At 30.9% G+C, this 20,552-nt stretch overlaps 2 protein-coding genes across 2 annotated transcripts in view; both read left to right on the top strand.

Annotated features, from left to right (window-relative positions):
* Positions 1 to 3,612: 3,612 nt before the first annotated feature.
* Positions 3,613 to 5,232, top strand: MS3_00003816 (uncharacterized protein; the record flags this gene model as incomplete). The annotated part of the gene is made up of 1 exon (XM_012945784.3): positions 3,613 to 5,232. The coding sequence occupies one exon, from the start codon at positions 3,613 to 3,615 to the stop codon at positions 5,230 to 5,232; it is 1,620 nt and encodes a 539-aa protein (XP_012801238.2).
* Positions 5,233 to 7,183: 1,951 nt separating this feature from the next.
* MS3_00003817 (uncharacterized protein) overlaps positions 7,184 to 20,552 on the top strand; it is a 69,926-nt gene continuing 56,557 nt past the window's right edge. Inside the window, exons 1-3 of the mRNA XM_051211678.1 lie at positions 7,184 to 7,270; positions 15,188 to 15,382; positions 17,998 to 18,116. Of these exons, the coding sequence (XP_051071767.1) occupies positions 7,193 to 7,270; positions 15,188 to 15,382; positions 17,998 to 18,116 (392 nt within the window). The 5' untranslated portion in view covers positions 7,184 to 7,192. The remainder of the gene's footprint in view (positions 7,271 to 15,187; positions 15,383 to 17,997; positions 18,117 to 20,552) is intronic.

Raw genomic sequence — 20,552 nt, forward strand, 5'->3', positions numbered from 1 at the left:
TTAACTTAAATCAGTCCATAGTGTTAACCATGGAACTTAATAAATCTCCATAAACTTCTCATAGTATCTAACCCATTGTTTTATTCCAGTATTTAGTTATTTATTTGTTTAATAGTGAAACATTTTACAAAATGGAATTAATACCAACCATTTGAAGGTAAATTGTTAAAATGTTTACATTTCTTTAATGTCGTTATTTAACATTGTAATAATATTCTGGTTGTGATAGGTATAACTGAATAGTTTAATATATTAGTCAAGAATAAAAGGATCATTTAATACTCTTAGGTTAAACTTTATAAGTGGGTTGGAGAATGCCAGTCGGCGGCCTATGCTCCATTGGGAGTAACAGGCGTAAGTAAGTAAATTTTATAAATCATCATATTAATAATTTATACATCAATAATCATATTGTAACAATAATATTTGAACTTAGTTCTTCAAGTTAAATAAGATTCATTTTGTATTATTTTGTTCGGGTTAATGAAAGTATAAAAGACAAGTTATAATATAAATATAAAATGTAATCGATTGGTATAATTTATTTAGGATACTTTTCAATTTCTTACAGATTAAGGATAAAAATAAATAATAATGTAACTAAATTCTTCATTTGATCGGACTGAGTTTCACGAAATCATCTTGATGTAGTTGGTGAACTCTGTTAATCGAATAATGTGATAATTAAATATTCATATCAGTTAATAATGTAATGAATATAGATCTGATAATTATATCACTGACCCTGTAGTAGTGAACAAAACACCAGTGGGGACAATCGAATATATTTGAGCACAAAATTACAAAGCATCTCAATAAAATCTGAGAACCATATAGTAAATAGTTAATTTGCAAAATATCAATCCATCATCTCAAACATCACTGTTCCTTTATAAATATCAGTATCTTGTCTCAGATTTCATTGTTCATGCATTTTCATATCAATTGCGTTCTGTTCCCGTTCTTTGCATCTCGATCTTCTACTGAAATATATTTTATGCCTTACCACCATTATATACTACTTATGTGAATATAAGTAAACCACACCACAACCCTTTTGATTGTCTTATATATATATATATTCACATAAAATCCTGGAGAGATTCCTGTATTATACTACAATCATATATGAAGAATACTTAAAGATAATTATCTCCAAAAGGTCCGCCATTCTTTAATTTGAACCCATTGTCGATGTAAAAGTAGAATATACAGTCAAGAGGGGAAAATAATTTACATAGATATGACATGATAAACTTGACGTGACCAAGTACCATTAAAAAATATAGCCTGATAGAAAGTGATTATGTATTATACTTTTATTTCTTAATATTAAAACAAAGGGAGTATTCTGTAATTAGAAAAAATAAAATTCATAGTTTATATAGAACTAGAATAACGGTAAAATAATCATGTGGCTTAAGAAAAATTAAAACTGACACTTTAAAACCAAAGGGCGCTGAATGTATGCTGTTTTAAAAAATGGAGATCAACATCAATACAAACCCATGGTACAAGACTGAATAAAACATAGGATTTTTGGAATTAAAAGTAAGTACTCTGTCATTATATCGTTCTGTTGGAATTCAGTGGTTTACATATCCAATATCATAATTCACAAATAATATTGTTCTACGTTTATTGTTCATGTCTACGCTCTAATAGTTAGGACTTCTTTATAAAACTTGGAAAATACACTTATGATCTATTTACCAATGAACATTAGTGAAGGGTTCTACAGTAAAATAAAACTCTCTGGAATAAAATAGTTTTCGAACGGTGTCAACATTTGGTAAAATATGAATAATTTCTATTTTTCCGTTGAAATCTTTGGTCTGCTTTTATTTTCATTTAATATAGAAGGAATTAGCTTACTCAGTAATATACGCGTACGTAAACACAAATGCTTTACAAATTAATTCCAGTAATATAAGAAATATAAATAAGAATCAATCCCTCAGGCAATATATAAAACTGATAAGACTAAATACTGTGTAGTATGATAAATGTTTAAATACGAAATTTCGCCGGCAAGATAATGGTTCATCTATGAACATTCTAGTATCACCTTATTGACCGGAATGTCTTGAAAATTGATAATGATCGTTTCAATAGTAGCAATAACAGGGTTAATAAGTGCAGATGCACGTATAGTCTAATTTAGATACCAAAATGATGACATAAAGACTGCCTACTTTAATGTTAGATATGGTTGGAATTATTGTCAAAATTTAAACTTAATGGTGTTTCACTTTAATCACTCATATGGTAACTTTACACCACTGATCTTTGAACCAAGCACATACACCAGTTATAGGTATCATTACCAAGGTTTGATTTGATAATTTCGAATAAATTGAGCATTGGGTAGATTGTTATGAATAAATAATATATTTGTAATATATTTGCAATAACCTCTGAAGAAGTGACTTATACTAAGTCACGAAATGTCAGAAAATCTAATTTTTCTACTCATTGGGATATTACAAATATATTATTTATTGAACAGAGTTGTTATGAAAACAATATATATATATATAGCTCGAAAAGTCTTCAAAATAAATATCATGAGCATGCCACCAAAATGGTCGTTTAATATAATAATAATAAAAATAATAGTAGAAGCCAGCAATAAAAGTAGATAGAAATAAGTGATAAGATAAAGTATCTAACGCTTTTTAAGAAGCAAGTAGTTTTGGATGTGTCTCAGATCACCTTTGTAACAAAAAGGTGATAACTCTTGTTTTTTTAGATACTAAAGTGTAGCCTCCTTTTTTGATACCAACCAATGGATCACATTAGGTTATTTATTATTATTATTATCCCTTAGATACACGCCTAGTATAGTTTCATATTACGCGAACTACATGATTGAGTTCCATAGCCTGCATTCCATCGTTTGATCACTAGTGATCGGCCTTGAGATGAAATTTCGAACTTCTGGTGCAAAATCTTGACCAGTACAGTTCAACAATGTTGTAATTGAGATTTTTAGTATCAATAACAAATGATAAGGGTTGTACCATATCACAAGTTCGTTCAAGTCGGCACCGTGAGTCATTCAATGGCACTTCAGTGATCTGAGGCGATCGTGCCCTCTGTAAGATTCTACAGTTCTGGATTCAATCTCTGGTAGCGTCCTGGGTGTACATTACTGAACGACCTCATAGCTGTCCAGTCTTCAACAATTCCTCAGTTTCATTAAATTCGTGAGCCGATCAATGTTAGATCACCATCGATAACCTTAAAGCACTGGACAATCATTTCATCGTAGTATGGAACTCCCCATCAATGTACATCCACAAACCTGCACGCGAGACTTGAAACCAGAATCTTCAGTCTCGCACGAACGCATAACCTCTAGACCACTGCGCCAGCGTCCAATGGTGTCAATATTTAACTTCAACGAATCCATGATATTGTGCAACCATCTTCAATTATCTTCGTAGAGTAACTGTATCACACCCGACATGATTGAATTCCGCTAGTCACGCACGGTTTCTCACATTGACATATCTGAAAAGTACTGTTTTTTTAAAAAGCACTTTAAAGTGTAATTACTTTTTAATAAATTAATGTCATAACTATTTGTTATCTTGTTTTAGCATTACCATGACAAATTTTGAAACAATCAAACAAACATTTATGTCTAAAATTAATGAACCAAATTCACAACGTCGTATGGTTTTATTTGTTGTTTGTATAGCTTTATTATTAGACAATATGTTATACATGGTTATAGTACCAATTATTCCGGATTATCTACAAAATCTACGTGCAATGGATACAAAACAAATTTATTGGATTAATGCTACACATACTAAAAGATTAAAAGATGAAAACTTTATTTTTATTAAAACTAATGGTGATTATAAAATAAAATGGCTTATTCATCAATCTGAAACTAAAATTGGTACATTATTTGCATTTAAAGCTATAATACAATTATTATGTAATCCTATATCAGGAACTGTAATTGATCGAATTGGTTATGATGTACCAATGATGTTTGGCTTATGTATAATATTTCTGTCAACTTCTGTATTTGCATTTGGTAGTTCATATGGATTAATGTTTATTGCTAGAGGATTACAAGGTATGGGTTCAGCTTTTGCTGATACTGCCGGTTTAGCAATGATAGCTGATCGATATACAAATGAATATGAACGTACAAAAGCATTGGGAATAGCTTTAGCATTTATATCATTTGGTTCATTAGTAGCACCTCCATTTGGTGGAATAGTTTATCAATATTTTGGCAAAGAATTACCATTTATTACACTTGCATTTATAGCATTATTTGATGGTTGCTTATTATTGATTATTATGCAACCAGTTAGAATTGAACGAACAGTTTTAAAAACTCAAGGTAATCTACCTAAAGGAACTCCTATACATCGTTTACTAATGGATCCTTATATTGCTATATGTGCTGGATGTCTCACTGTAGCTAATGTATCACTTGCATTTTTAGAACCGACAATATCAAACTGGATGTCAAAAAGTATGAAAGCAACAAATGCACAAGAAGGTTTAGTATGGTTACCAGCATTTTTACCACATTTAGCTGGAGTTATAACAACAATTAAGTTAGCTGATAAATATCCAAGTAAACAATGGTTAATGGCTGCAGTTGGTTTAGCTATTGAAGGAGGAAGTTGTTTCTTGATACCATTCTGTACTAATTTTATTGCATTAATGATTCCTATTAGTATTTTGTGTTATGGTATTGCATTAGTTGATACAGCAATATTGCCTACAATGGGTTTTCTTGTAGATACACGTCATGTTTCAGTATATGGTTCAGTGTATGCAATCGCTGATATTTCATATAGTTTAGCTTATGCCTTGGGACCAATTGTTGCTGGTGGACTTGTGGATACAATTAAATTTGTTGGACTTAATATTGTTATGACATTAATCACTTTAGGATATGTACCAGTCATGTACTTATTACGTCATTGTTATAATGTTGAAAGACCACAGAATAGAGAATTACCACCTTTAAAAACTGATTCAATTGATCATTCATTTGATCAAGATGATTATGCTTCAGTTAAAAGTTATCCAGGTTATGAACAAAATTCAACGATAAAGGGTGAATCCAATCATCATCACCGACAACAATATCATCATCCTACTGACCCTACTAATCAATATAATTATCAGTCAGCATCAACGTATGAACAAGATGGTAAACTATTAACTCAACGAACAGATTATGCTTATTGAGTATATCATTGTCAACTTATATAAATATTCGTCAAGATTACAACAAACAGTTTGACAAAATTTGGGCGCCGAATATAGAGAAGACATTTTATGTCAAAATTATATTTGAACTGATCTCAGCAATTAAAATTTAAAATAATTCCAATGTTTGGTCCAGCTAACTTGTCTAAACTTCTTCAGGGTAATGATCAAAACCATCAAGGAAATATATATAGTGTTTTAACAATCAAATCTATACTGCGTTAATCCGATCATAGTTGGATGTTGATTATTAATAAATAAGATAATATGAGTCGGTTAAATACAAATCGTGTGAAAAGTTCACGATGTGAGAATAAATATCAATCCATTTCAGTCATTTATTTCCATATCGTGAAGTTTTCACACGATTAGCATTTAATTGACTCATATTATCTTATTTATTAATAATCAATATCCAACTATGATCGGATTAACACAGTGTAGATTTGATTGTTAAAACACTATATACATTTTCTTGATGATCCTGATTATCATCCTGAAAAAGTCCAGACAAGTTAGCTGGACGAAACATTGAAATTATTTTTAAGTTCAATTACTGAGATTATTTCAAATATAATTTTCATATATAATGTCTATCATTATTAACAAATAAAATAGTTGATTTATTTAGATTAAATGCAATCATAATAAACAGTTTACTACGAAAAAAATGTTTATCATACTACTTATTTACCATATGTGAGTAATACACAATTCAATATTCATAAATGAATAACACTGTGATTTCTAAATCTAACATAATAAATATAAATCTAACAGTTACTCTGACATATATTAACTTCTTTTCTTGTAAATTTTTACTAATTTTCTCTGTTTTTTTCTTTTTTTTCCGTAACTGAAAAAAAGAAAAAAAATTTTTCTTTCTGAATAATATTTATTCATTGTTTAAAAATCTATTTTATTCAGTTAGACATTTACCCGTTTAAATGTATTCTGTTTTCATTCAATATTGAATCTACACAAATTAAAGTATATCTATCTATCTATCTATCTATTTATATACATATACTCTTATTTGAAATTTCGCGCAAATTCAACGGAATAGTTTCCAACTGTTAATTTAAACAAATTTCTCATTTTATTTACACATAAAACTTTTGTTTTTATTCTTTTCTTTATTTAATATCCTTTATTTTATTTATTTTTATCATGAATTATGTTGAAAGCTATAAAAAGTGATGAAGACGAAGTTGAAACTGATGCCAAGAATAATAAATGATATTGTATAAATGAAAAAAAAGATCTTTTCATTTGCTTGTTTGTTAATAGTGATATTGTTATGATTGTTTGAAATGATGAAAGTAGTATGGGTTACGTTTAGAATTAGTAATTGAATAAAAATATAGTTATTTCCCATTTCATAGTATTCTCTTCTCTTCTCTTCTTGTTTGTATGACTAATTGCTTATAATTGAAAGTGACAATCGTTGAACAGGAAAATGATTTCAGTATCATTGTATAAGTAATATAATGATTGACTGTATTATACTTGAACTATATAATAAATCATATTAAACTGTAATATCAGTTCTATCAGTATATCAAAAAAGGTATGATATTTGAAATATATAATGATTTAAGTTATCTTGTAACTTTTAGTTGTCATTTGATCATACATATCAAATAACGTTACTTAAAACCATACTCAATAAATAAGCTGAAAAAGTATTCACTATAAAATTCTTTGTAACGATTATATATATTGAACACCTTCAAAAGTGTTCATAAGTACCATTTAATTATTAGAAGATCAAATGATAACAGACTATTACTAGTAGCATTAAGATCTTTCAAATAATAACATAGATTTATGTTGAAATAGTAAGGTAAAATTTCTATTTGTTGTAAGAAACGAAGTAATAACATCGTTCAAATAAATATAATATCTATTTATTTTTCTTTATATTTCAGTCGGTTAGATGTCTCATCCAATTAAAGAATTTGTCAGACGTTTATCTAATCTAGATATTGAACGTTATCCAGAATGGGATTTGTCTGTAAGTGTTCTTATTTATATCCAATAAATGTGTTAAGTTACTGAAATGTTTGTGATTTTTCTTCCGAGCAATTTGTACTTGATGTCTATTTTGAAGTGATATTTGAAAAAAAATTGACTGGACTATTTACCACTCTACTTTAATCAGTCTTATGTCACAAAATTAAGTTCACTTAGATATATTTTCAAGTGAAGTATGAATTTCATATTTCTAAGAAAATAATAATTATTTACTAACCATCATGAATACATGAAAATGAACTGATTGTTAATCCAATTTGTATTAGTTCTTGGATCATCTCGTCAGTGATATTTTTTTTACTGAACTTCCATTTGCCTTAGTTAGTATATGTGCATTCTGTGTGAATTACATTATGTAACGAATTATTATACAATAGATGGAATGTTGTTAATAGTGGGATCTACATCAACTACGAGGTGAATGCATATCCAGTAGAGGAGTTCCAAATAAGATGAAATGCTCATATTACGTCTATTCTATAGAACTTGTTTATTAAACTGGAAATTCTTATCAGTACTCAATCAGTGATCTTTTCTATGGAGCTAGAACAATAACTACTAGTTTGTATACAATTGATGAGAAGCTACTGAATTCAGGATAAATTCGTTGTAAGCAACAAATACAACATTAATTTTGATATTTAAACTAATCATTGATATATGAAACAATTAGACCCATCGAATAGCATTATTATTTTAAACTTTATCATAAAGTGACTTATAGGTAATCACTGACTAGCACCATCTATTCAGCCAGTTGTGACTAATAATAAAAAAACATCTTGAATTTTGCCTGAAATGTTTTAGTATAGTGATCAGTAATAGCGATTTCAAGTAATTCAACAAAATCTTTAAAACAGTCACTTAATCGACAATCAAACAGTGAAAAAATATCAAGTTCTTACAATTGCCAAAAATATTTCATCCACAGTACTGTTAATAATTTGAAGAATAAAGATATGAACTATTAGATTATAACTGTGTACGTAAATTAGCGTATTTCTATATTTATTTATGAATTTTTGAAGACAACTATTACAACTCAAGCAATATTCAATTGAAGTTACTTTTTCCTCAGTTTTATCCTATGAACATAATATCTATACATAGATAAACAACTTTTTGAACAAGTCTTTTTTAGAGCTTATTAAATGGAATCATTTGGAGTGTTTGTCACATAATTTGATGGTCCTAAAATTCATGATTATTTTGAAGTAGACATTCGACGCTTAAGATTGATAACTTTTAAACAATGAGTTTGTAGCGTCGGTTACTATGTTAGGCTCAGATAATCATCCGATTGAATTGACATCAAAATGAGAGGCCTCACAAGTTCAAAGATTTTAATAATAAGATTCTTTTATTTTTCAAAAGAATAACTTACTCCATGAATTCCAGAAATTACTTTATGAGTTAAGTTGAACTCATAGTGAATGGCATTTTAAAAATACAACCTTAGAAACTGGTTTATTAAAGATTATTGACAGATTGAAATACAACATTTTAATACATACGTCAATAACCGGTTGAAACTTAAAATATGATCAACCGTTTTTTTTCTTACAGCTTAGTAAACTTAAAAAAATTCTAAACCAGGGTCTGAAATCTTGAAGGATATACAGTATAACAGTGAAATATATGCTGATAGGTTTTATTCTCAAATAACTACAAAGACAATGATTAGACTAATTATTACAAAAAATTGTATTTGGTTATTTTACAAGCCATGGTATTAGTCTTTTAATTGGACTCTAGATTCGGTTCCTAAGCTCCTCTAGTAGCCCCCAGGCTAAATTTACACAATGACTTGAACACGAGAGAAAAGGTGCGAAATATGGAAAAAAACACTTTACTCCAAAGACTCGTTTTTATACAGAAAATCTAGGGCTTTTACAGCATTTTGGATGGTTTTGGACTTCTGGAAAATTCTGGAACACTATGAAACATAGTAGCAGTATAAGTAATCATCCAATCAGAAACACGATATGTGGCTTTTCACTTTCTAGATGTTTCTGGCAAAACTTCTATTGAATGCCAATTGCATAAGGAGTTTCTCAAAGTTCTCACAGACTTTTTTAAAGCCTTTTTCGAGGAAGTTTCTGGATCTCTCCAACATATTTAATAAAATTATGTTAAGTTGGAAGCTCAATTCTTACATTTGTAAAAAAACACTTCTGAATATAGTCTTCAATATCAATCTATTCCAAAACGATTCTTAAATGAATATCGTTTAATGGGTAGTAATTAACATGAGCATCTCTTAGAATAAAAAAATGTTTATTTTCAAACTTACATAAAATAACTATAGTTTCACGACACATTTATGAGAGTTTAAGACCGGTCAAAGGGATATACCAAAATACAAAATGTTACAAATATGTATATCAAATAATAAATTCTTACATTCAAAATAATTTTAGGCTAAGTTGAGAGGAATTTGTCGAAATGTAAGTGTACTTGATTTGATTTGATTTGATCTTATTTTTTCGACTGTTCATTATGAATAAGTGTTGAATTGGACTAAGAGTATTTAAAACTACAGTAATTAGTCTTTCTATAATAGCTGATATCATTTTGTGTAGTTTTAAGTACTAACCAAGTTTTATTAATCAAAGTGCTGTGTAGACACTAATATAAATAACTTGGTATCATAATGAAATTTGTTTGATCACTACTTAGCTATGGATTGCCTTAAAACGATCAACTGTGACTAAAATAGCTTAGTAGTAAGGTTTAAAACTGTGACATTGCTAGAAAAGGATTTCAATCCTAACAAGAACAATAAATTTATTAGTACAGTCAATTTACTTCACTGGCGAGTGCCAACTAACAGAAAACTTAGATCCAAGAAGTCTTTTCTGTTTACTAGAGCGAACTAACAAAAGTTACCACTATAAATCCTACTGATTCATCAATATTTAATATTCATCTTCATTGTGGGATTTCACAAAAGTGACCATTTTCTTATAATAGAAAGGGTATTTGTGATTAAGTCAATCAGTTGTATAGATTAATTCAATTTTAAGATAGTTTTCGTTATATACTGCATTCAACTGATGAACCTTCAAAACCTAAGGAACTCTGAGACATTATCATATCTTATTTGACACCATCGATGTGGTTGTTACTTAATAGAGATAGAACAGATGTTCTTCATATCTCAAGAATAGTACTTTACATTCTGACTACAAGTATGAAAAAACATCTTATTTGAATTGGCTCAAATAGTTTTGTTAGAATAGATAAATTCTCCCGAATATTCATGGTTAAATATTCAAAACTGCTAGATGTTCTTTCATGAATAAATATAGTTGAAAATTTTGTAATCAGCTGTAACTTGTTTTATTCCATTTGATTCATAAACATCTAAATTGACTTAGGCATAAATAATTATGAGAAATATACTTTCTACATAATGCATACAGATCAAATAACACATATACGATACTAGTCAAGATGACTTGATAGATCTTTCTAAGCAATAGCTAATCTAACAACCTAACATCTTTCCAAGTACTGATGACTTCAACATATTACATTAAATAACTAAGCTAACGGAACAATTCCCATTAAAAAATGAAGAGAGATGTAAACATGAAATGCTTAAATCAAGATTGGTTGAAAACAAACAAACAACAAAAAAGCACGACCACCTTTTTATAGTGAAACATTACAATGAGATACTTATATTATGTTATTTATAGAGTTACAATTTGATAATACATTTAGAATTATCTTCAATGAATACATCTTTTATCTTTAGGCATTAATTTTCTCAAGAAGAAAATGTAGCGTAAGATTAAATTTTAATTGTTTTAAATACAAAACGGTGCAAAATATGATTATAGCTAAAATATATATGTGTATGATTTGATTATGTAAATAAAGGTATAATTTGAATGAAAATAACAGATGGAATATCAATGTATATTTGAATGTTCGAGTTCCAGATCTTATCCATCTAAGTAAAATATGTATAGCCACTCAGTACAAATCTCTTTGGGTAAATCTCTCTCTCTCTCTCTCTCTATATATATATATATATATATATATATATATATATATATAGACCAGTGATCATGAAAGCAATTTAAAGCATATTTTCACATCAAACACCTCCAATTAAAATATTATCTCATTAAATCGTATCACATCAAGGTGGATATTTTCAAAAGAATGTTACCTTTCTAAGTGTAAACTATAAATAAATGTCAGTTTAGGGGTTATGGAGATTGTTGAGCTTTTTTTGATTGAGATCATGAGCCGATTGATGTTGGACCACCATTGAAAACCTGGAAGCACTAAACGGCCGTTTCGTCATTATGTGGGATTCCTCAGCAGTGCGCGTCCACGATCCTGCCCGCGGGATTCGAACCCGGGGCCTTCAGTCTCGCGCGCAAATGCTTAACCTACTGGACCACTGAGCCGGCATCCAATGGCGTTAATGTCTAACCTCAACCAATCCACGAAGTTGCGCGACCATCTTCCATTTTACTGAGGAAGACACCTGTTTCTACCCGACACGGACTAGCTCCATTGGTCACGGCTTCTCACCAAAACTCCGAGAATTTTTTCACGAAGCTAGTCACTAGTGAGCACATGGTAATTATCGGTTATTAGGATTAAATATATACAAGTTATCTATTTTATTTTTCACACGTAGAACCATTGAAACATATATAACTTTTCTGAGTTTTAAAAATATATATTGATTATGGCTAAACTTTTCAACAAAATAATTTGGAAGGGATTTTGTGGAGATTTTAGTATTTTCAATGGTTGAAATCATGAGTCAATTGAGGTTAGACCACCATGGAAAACCTAGAAGCACTGGACGGCCGTTTCGTCCTGATATGAGACTCCTCAGCAGTGTGCATCCACGATCCCGCATCGCCCGTGAGATTCGAACCCAAGACCTCTTAGTCTCGCGCGCGAGTGCTTAACCATTAGACTACTGAGCCGGCATACAACAGTGTTAATGTTTAACTTTATCCAATTCATGAAGTTGTGCCACCATACGCCATTGTCTTCAGTGAGCTGATATTTCACAACAGACCTGGTCGAACTCCACTGGTCACAGCTTTTCACTAGAACTCCAAGAAATACCTCTTGAAGCCAGTCACTAGTGAGCAGATGATTATTATCAGAAGGAGTTTGGTCTTATATAGATGACAACTAAGTCCACTGAAACAGGAAATCTAGGCCGTTTACAAGAAAAAAAGCAAAGTATTTCACCAGTTTCAAAGATTAAATCGTTACTCTAGTTATTATTTAAACTAATCTTGTAATCAGTTACAATTAATTACATTTCAGAAATGTTATGATTACTTGATCATAACAATAACTAATTTCTCGGAAATTCAACTTTTCCTTATTAAACAAATGGATTATTCAAGAAACTAATATACAGCCAACCCTTAAAAGAAGTTTTTTTAGATTTTGCGTCAATTTTAGTTCAGCAAATGATTCTTTATATTTGAATAAAATTATATTAAACGCTTATTGAGTAGAATTACCCTAAAATGTGACTTCATAAAGAATCCTTAAAATGTTTTGAAGGTGACCGTTTTTAAAAAACAAACGTTCATAGAAAAAGCAGCGGAAACTGTTTGAAGGCTTCTTCTTCCTATGATATAAAATATTTTTTTCTAGTGCTCATTCAAAATATCACACAACCTCATGGTGATGATAATATCATATAATTGAGTAACATTCGATTTGGAAATTTAAAAATATAGAGTTTTGATTCACTGCTTCATTAAAATCAACACTTACTGAATTACGCTTGCCATCCCTCGTAGAGGAGAATAGGACGCTCACCAGCATGCTCCAACCAACTCTATCCTGGGGAATCGCTTCCACTTGTTTCCAATTGTTGTTCATTCTTTTGATGACTGCCTCCAATTCCTAACCCAATGTGTTCCTTGATCTGCCTCATTTCCTTTCCTCTCGTTGAGTCCAAGTTAGGGCTTGCCTCATGACGAATTCTGATGATTTCCGCACTATATGTCCTATTCACCCCCATCGTCTGTTTGCAATTGCCTCTTCAACTGGAAGTCAGTTTGTATTCTCGCACAGCAGTTGTTGCTGATGTCATCTGGTCAACAATGGACATTGAGTATCTTGCACAGACAATTGCTCGTAAATACATTTGCTCTTTACACTACTTACAAACAATCATGTGAGTAACGTCCTTTACAGTAATAGTAGTTCTTCACGTTTCAGCTACGTGCATTAGAACTGTCTTGACGTTCGTAATGAAGATTCTGACTTTGATATTGGTTGACGGTCGTTTCTAGTTCCATATATTCTTCAATTGTTGGAATGCTGTCCTTGATTTGCCGATTCGTGCCTTCATTTCTGCATCCGATCCTCCTTACTTGTCAAAAATGCTGTCCATGTACACGAAAGTTTCCACCTTCTCCAGTGCTTCTTTATCAAGTGTAATCGCGTTAGTGTTCTACATGTTGTATCTGATGATGACTGCCCAACTTTGCAGTGTGGTCTGTCGTGTGAACTCTGCATGATGTTGAAGATCTTCTCAGGTGCACCGTAGTGTCGAAGACGTTTCCATAAGGTTCTCCTATCTCAACTGATTGATCACTGGATGGTGATCAATGTCATGCTTGTCTAGTCCTTATTAGTGCAGATCGAATGCTATCGATCATTTTGCAATGTGGCCACCAGTCTAGGTGACTCGACACTACAGGCACTATGTATTGAGATTTAAATGGTGATTGGAGGTAGTCAACAGGAAACCCTGGACCCGGGTTTCGTGCTACTTGGCACTCGTCAGCAAGATGTACCTGTAATCTTGAGGGAACTGGTACTCCCTGGCGGATTCGATCTCGTGTCACCCAGCTTCACAGTCAGAGACGTTACCACTGAGCTATCTCCTATCTACACTACTAAACACTTTCTCACAGTCAAGGAAGTTAATGTATAGTGAAAAATTCCATTCACTTGATTGCTCAACAATGACTCATAGTGTCGCGATTTGGTCTGTGCACAAACGATGTTTATGGAATCCAGCCTGTTGATCTCGAAGTTGGGCGTCTTTTGAATCTCTTATACGGTTCAGCAATACTCTCTTGAAAACATTTCCTGGCACTGACGGCAGTGTGGTATCTCTGTAGTTAGTTCTCTCACTCGCTCAGATCTCCTCTCATTGGTATCTTTATAAGGCGTCCTTCTTTCCAGTCTGTCAGTGACAATTATTCTCCCAAATTTTCCCAAATAGAACGTGGAGCACATTTGCAGTTACTTCTATGTCTGACTTCAATGCTTTATCCGGTATGTTGTCAGGTCCTGATGCTTTCCATCTCTCAACTTGTATGATGGTCATCTTCCCATTTCCGCAGCTATTTAATAGATTCTTCCGTTGTCCCACATTGTCCCGATATTCCATGTCCCCACATCAACTGTTGTTCTGATTGTTAGAAAGAGCATTGACCTCGTGACTTCCGAAGAATCTCGGCTTTTACCATGATTTGTCATTATTTTTGTGTATGCAGATTCTTCAACTCAGAGGGCAGAGTTTAAATGGTTTAATTTTTTAGTCTACTTAACGTTTTTTCGGCAACGTTGTTAACCTCATGCCCAAACCCCTCCTCTATCTCAGTTTAATACCGGCAGTAACCCTTGTGTGATTAAATCGATGTGCATTATTAGTGAAGGTTCTTTGGTTCTTGAAGTTACTTCTGATGATACCAATTCACGATTAAATCCACCATAACAACTTCATTAAATTCTTATAGGATTACCTAACCACACTGTATTCCGTTTCATTTTAAATTTAAAATCGTTTGCTAATGATTCTTCGATATGTTGCTTTATTTTTAATATTCTAGTCATAATATTTTGATATTTTTTACATTTCTTCCGACTACATATACAGAAACCACTTCCTAGATTACCGGTTCCAGATTTACATAATACATTAGATAGATATTTACGATTAATAGCACCAGTTGTTTCAAAAGAAGATTATGAACGAACTAAACTATTAGTTGAAGAATTCGGCAAATCTGGTGGAGAAGGAGAAGAACTACAAAATTTACTTAAACAATATGCAAAGACAAAGATCAATTGGGTACGTTAAACAAAATACCTCTTGTATTCTGTTCTGTTTAAATTTAAAACTTAATATTATTAGGTAATAGATAGTACTAGAAAAGAATTTATAAATATTTTCACATTCCTCTACTTCTAGACAGTGTACAATTACTCTTCTATTTGTAAAACAATCAATATTATATCGCGAACAATTGTTTTTGATAACTTCTTCATTAGGCTCTACAGTTGTAAATTCAAAATCATTATTGTATTACAACAGACAAAATATCAGCGTTGAGTTAACTCATGTTAAAGATTAATAATGAAAAATTTCATGCCAACTGAGTCCTACATATAACAAAATACTAAGGTTAGGCATTCGCGAGAGACCAGAGGTCCTGGGTTCGAATCTCGTATGCGGGATCGTGGATGAGCACTGTTGAGGATTCCCATACTAGAACGAACCGGCCACTCAATGCTTCCAGGTTTCCAAGGGTGGTCTAACATTAATCGGTTAATAATTTCGACGAAATTCAACAATCTGCACAACCCCATACTGAAAAAAATCATCAGTAAAACTAAAACGTCCTTTATAAAGAGTTAGAAATATTATACGGCTCAAGGTTATGAACTTTAATCAATAAGCCAAAATTGTATATTAAAATGTTTGATACAAAATGGAATTCCAAATGAGGAGGCGTAACCAGTAGAGTTCAACCATGCCGGGTAGGCGTCAGCTATCCATCTTAGATGAAGGATGAGGGTTACTCAATATCATGGATTGATTGAATTAAGACTAACGGAGTAAGATGTTGACTCAAAGGTTTAAAGGCCAAGCACTCACTCATGAGACTGATTGTCCTGAGCTTGTTCTCCAGTTGAGATGTCATTAGTGTGCACTTCTGAAGAGTCCCACAACAGAAAGAAACGGAAGTCCAACGCTTCCGGTTTTTCAATTGTTGACTACCTAAAGTTGGTTCGTGTTTTAAACCACGAAAATGAAAATTTTGTCTTAGTTCTTATAATAATAATGATAATAATATAGTAATAGCGATAATAGTCTACTCGTAAAAGCATCCATCATAAGGCTCTTGTACAGATGTATTATAGTCCCATTAATAAAATCAAATTTTAATTTTTAAGTCTTCGTTGAGATCTTAAGTACACCCACTCAATAAGTACAAAAAATCTGAAGATCGACCCCAATTACAGCATCCCTTAAACTGATTTTAGTGATGGGAGATCGATTTGACCTGGTCATGGTACCAGGTAAATGTATCATAAAATTAATGACTACAACTAGACCAAAACTTAAGACTAGATCACATTGTAAGAAGATGAAACTAATGAACAAAATGTTTGGGTTGGTTACCTTTCTTATAACGCAATATTATTTCTAAACGCTTTCTGTACTAATTATTCAATTACACCTTTTTCATACGTAAAAATACATAGGATTATAAGTATGGGGGTGGTGTAGATTTGAATTTTTACCGATATCACGGAGTGATCTAATTTAGATAACCATTGAAAACCTAGAAACTCCGAACATCTGTTCTGTCCTAGTATGAGACTCCTCAACAATGAATATTGAAAACCGCACCATTGAGGTTCATACTCAAGACATGGAGTCTTGCACGTAAACCTTCAACTTCTAAACTACTCAACTGAGATACGATGATAAATCCACGATATTTAGTAGTAATCTTCTATTGTCTTCGTGGAGTACATTATCTATATTCGACACAGTTTAGTTGTAGTGGTCAGTGCTTTTTACCAAAACTCTGGAAAGTTCCTCCTAAAACTAGTCACTAATGATAACATGATACTTATCAGTGTGGGGATTGTGAGGATCGTTGAATTTCTATTGAGATCATGAACCGATTTAAGTTGGACACTTGATGTGAAAAAAATGACACATTCAAAATATATAATTTTGTCATCAGATTAAATGTAAGAATTTATGGCTGAGAAAAGAAGTAATACAATACATTAATTTATTCTGCTACATAAAGCATCTAATATGCTTATCATTGTAGTGCACTGATGGATCAACACTACGCTATTTATTCACATTTTCTAAATATATTATACTTTCATAATGGACACTTTTTCCTCCTTGAGATAAACCATCATTTTCTAAATTTTGTATTTTCATGAAAAAGAAAAGAGAAAAAAAGAGAAAGGGAAATAACATAACTCATTTCATCAAACTATCTGCCTATTTCTTTCTCTAGTTGATTTCTATTAGTTACTTATTGTATCTATCATTCTTCTCATTTGTTATCTATTTAAGAAGAATGAAAAATCTCTCATCATCATCATCATTGTTGATGATGATGATGTGGATGATCAATGTTAAATGCACCTGTAACTATTCCCATACGCAATTATCTACACTCTAATATAGATTTTTTTCTTTCATAGATAATAAACATTTAATTTCTTATTCATTTATAATAGAAAGAAAAAATAAAACAAAAGAAATAAAACAAAATTTAGTTATTTTTCTTATCCAATATAACATTAGTTATCTCCTTCTTGTTCTTTCATAGAAAATGTAGCGTATTTTATTAAATGATTTAAAGTGAATTTACATTTGTTTTATTTTATACTAATTACTCATTATATTTAAATATTTATGTATAACAGGTTACAGAATGGTGGTTAGATGATATGTATTTATTAAATCCGGCACCATTACCAATTAATTCTAGTCCAGGTATGGTATTTCCACGTCATTCTTTCATTAGTACAAGACAACAGTTAAGGTAAGATGTAATTGTTATATATATATATATATATATATATATATATATATATATATATATATATATATATAAGTTTACGAAGATTTACTGAACCTAAGACCTCAAATTTATTGGTTAATGGTAAAACGTATTATGATGTGAACTTTAATATAAGTTATATCTCATAGACGGTATCACACATTTGACAGCGTACTTGACACTTTTAATACCACTGTCCAGAATGTTTAATTTTATTTATGTTTCTCACTTTTATGATTGCTTAACGGTAACATCTAGAAACTGATAGTATTTATTGTTATACTTTATTGACTTTGTGCCCTATTAATATATAACGTAATGATACCGCCAATTGGAGAACAGTGATTTATCGACCGGACTAATAACGCATACGAATAGTCTAGAGTCTTTATCGGTCCTTCAGTCCAGAACATCAATCTCAGCCTCTGAGATATAAATCACGTATTTCAAACATACTGGATTTATTTTAAAACCAAACAGACCACATCGTAACATAAAATATAAAATAAAATTTGTACAAGATCTAACCAAACGTGGCTGTGAATATGAAAGATAGTAACTGATAGACTGGACATAACTCAAGAATGGTAATTCGTATAATAATAGTCTATGAGCTAAAATAGAGTTTATAATAAGAAGAATGTGAATATGTATAGTTTAGTTACTTAGTAACTATACAATAAAAAAATATATGTACCGTATTGATTCATAGATAGTTCTGAAGAGTTACCATTCATAATTCTTGTCACGATATAACACTCATATATCGGGAATTGATCAAATTCGAAAAAGCTCAAAATCAACACTTCTCATCTCACCATAATCCTTATTATTGAATATCTATACAATATAGTTTATACATTTAAAAAAATGATTCTTTGTCTTTCATCTTTATTTGTTGTAATATTTATGTGTCATATTTCATCATTTAAGTAAACTAATCTTCACTACCATACACTATTTAAATTCATCTACTTTTGTTCTTTTAATTCATCATATCACCTAAATTATGAATTCCATCTATTTATGAATAGAATAATGTAGAACAATATGACACACCCAGTTTTAACCATTGTCTTTTTTTCTCCCTCTTCTTATCGTTTTTTATTATTCTATCGCAACTTTGTTTTTTTCATTTATTTACACATTACTTAACAATAAAGACTTCATGTAAATTTATTAATTGCTTAGGCTATAAGATTATTTAATTGTATTCGCGACCTTTCACCTTGAATACATCTCATTATGTTAGACAATAATGGAATGAATGAGTGAAAAAGACAAAAAAAGGTAGTAGAATAATAAACCAGGGAGTAAAAAACGACGACAACAACAACAAACAAACGAAAATACATTTAACATTAACGAGGACAATTACAAAACAAAAATTAATTAACTAGGTTTATCATAATTTATTATTTTTGTCAAATAAACTAACTAGCTAATTAACATTTTTTTGGGTAAAAGTAATAGTTAAGTATAAATTAGTAATAGAAGTTTAATTAAGTATACTAAATTACTAGATTAACTTGAGTTTATCTTGCTTATAATTAGAGAAGGGTTCTATGGATATTATAGTAATTTAATAGTTGAATTCATGAGTCGAGCTAAACCATTATGGAAAACCTGGAAGCACTGGTTGGATATCGGCTTAGTGGTCTAGAACTCAGGCGTTCATGCGCGAGACTGATAGGTCATGAGTCCAAATCTCGCAAGGATGGATCGTTGATACGCACTGCTGAGAAGTCCCATACCACGATGAAACAACCATCCAGTGCTTCCAGATTTTCCATAGTAGTCTAGCTTCAGTTGATTCATGAATTCAATTATAAAATTACTAAAACATCCAAAAAAACTCCCTTCTGAAAATATTTTTTGATAAAAATCACTTTTCACATCGGAAAATCACTTCAAACTTTCTAGATATTTGTAAATAGTTTAACTTTGGTTCATTCAGTTAGATTCAGTTCAAACAACTAATGTTTGTGTTATACGGTTACACGTTGATACACATGTTTGTGCTCCCATTCTATGAGTAGGGAATTAAAATTTACCATTAAATTTTCAAGACGTAAATAGTTACATTTCAATGTTTTATTAGTCTAATGGAAGACGCTAAAAACATTCAAAGCATTTGATTTCATATTAGGTTATGAAAAATATCTATTCTATATCTTTTTGTACTTGAAATGATTGAATTACATTGAGTAGTTTGGTGTTAATTAGCAATGGGCGAATTGTAATCCATAAAGAAAGTAAAATTGCAGAAAATGTTATAAGATTGAAAGCGGAGTGGATTTAGTGTTCGATTTTATTGCAAGCGGTTTGGTCGTAAAAAATATAGGTATTTGAGTTGGGTAACTTAATTCATTCTGTCAATCTGATATCTAAAGAATTTAAAGATTCAAATTAAAAGTA

This window comes from Schistosoma haematobium, chromosome ZW, assembly GCF_000699445.3.
Source record: "Schistosoma haematobium chromosome ZW, whole genome shotgun sequence".
Taxonomy (NCBI): domain Eukaryota; kingdom Metazoa; phylum Platyhelminthes; class Trematoda; order Strigeidida; family Schistosomatidae; genus Schistosoma; species Schistosoma haematobium.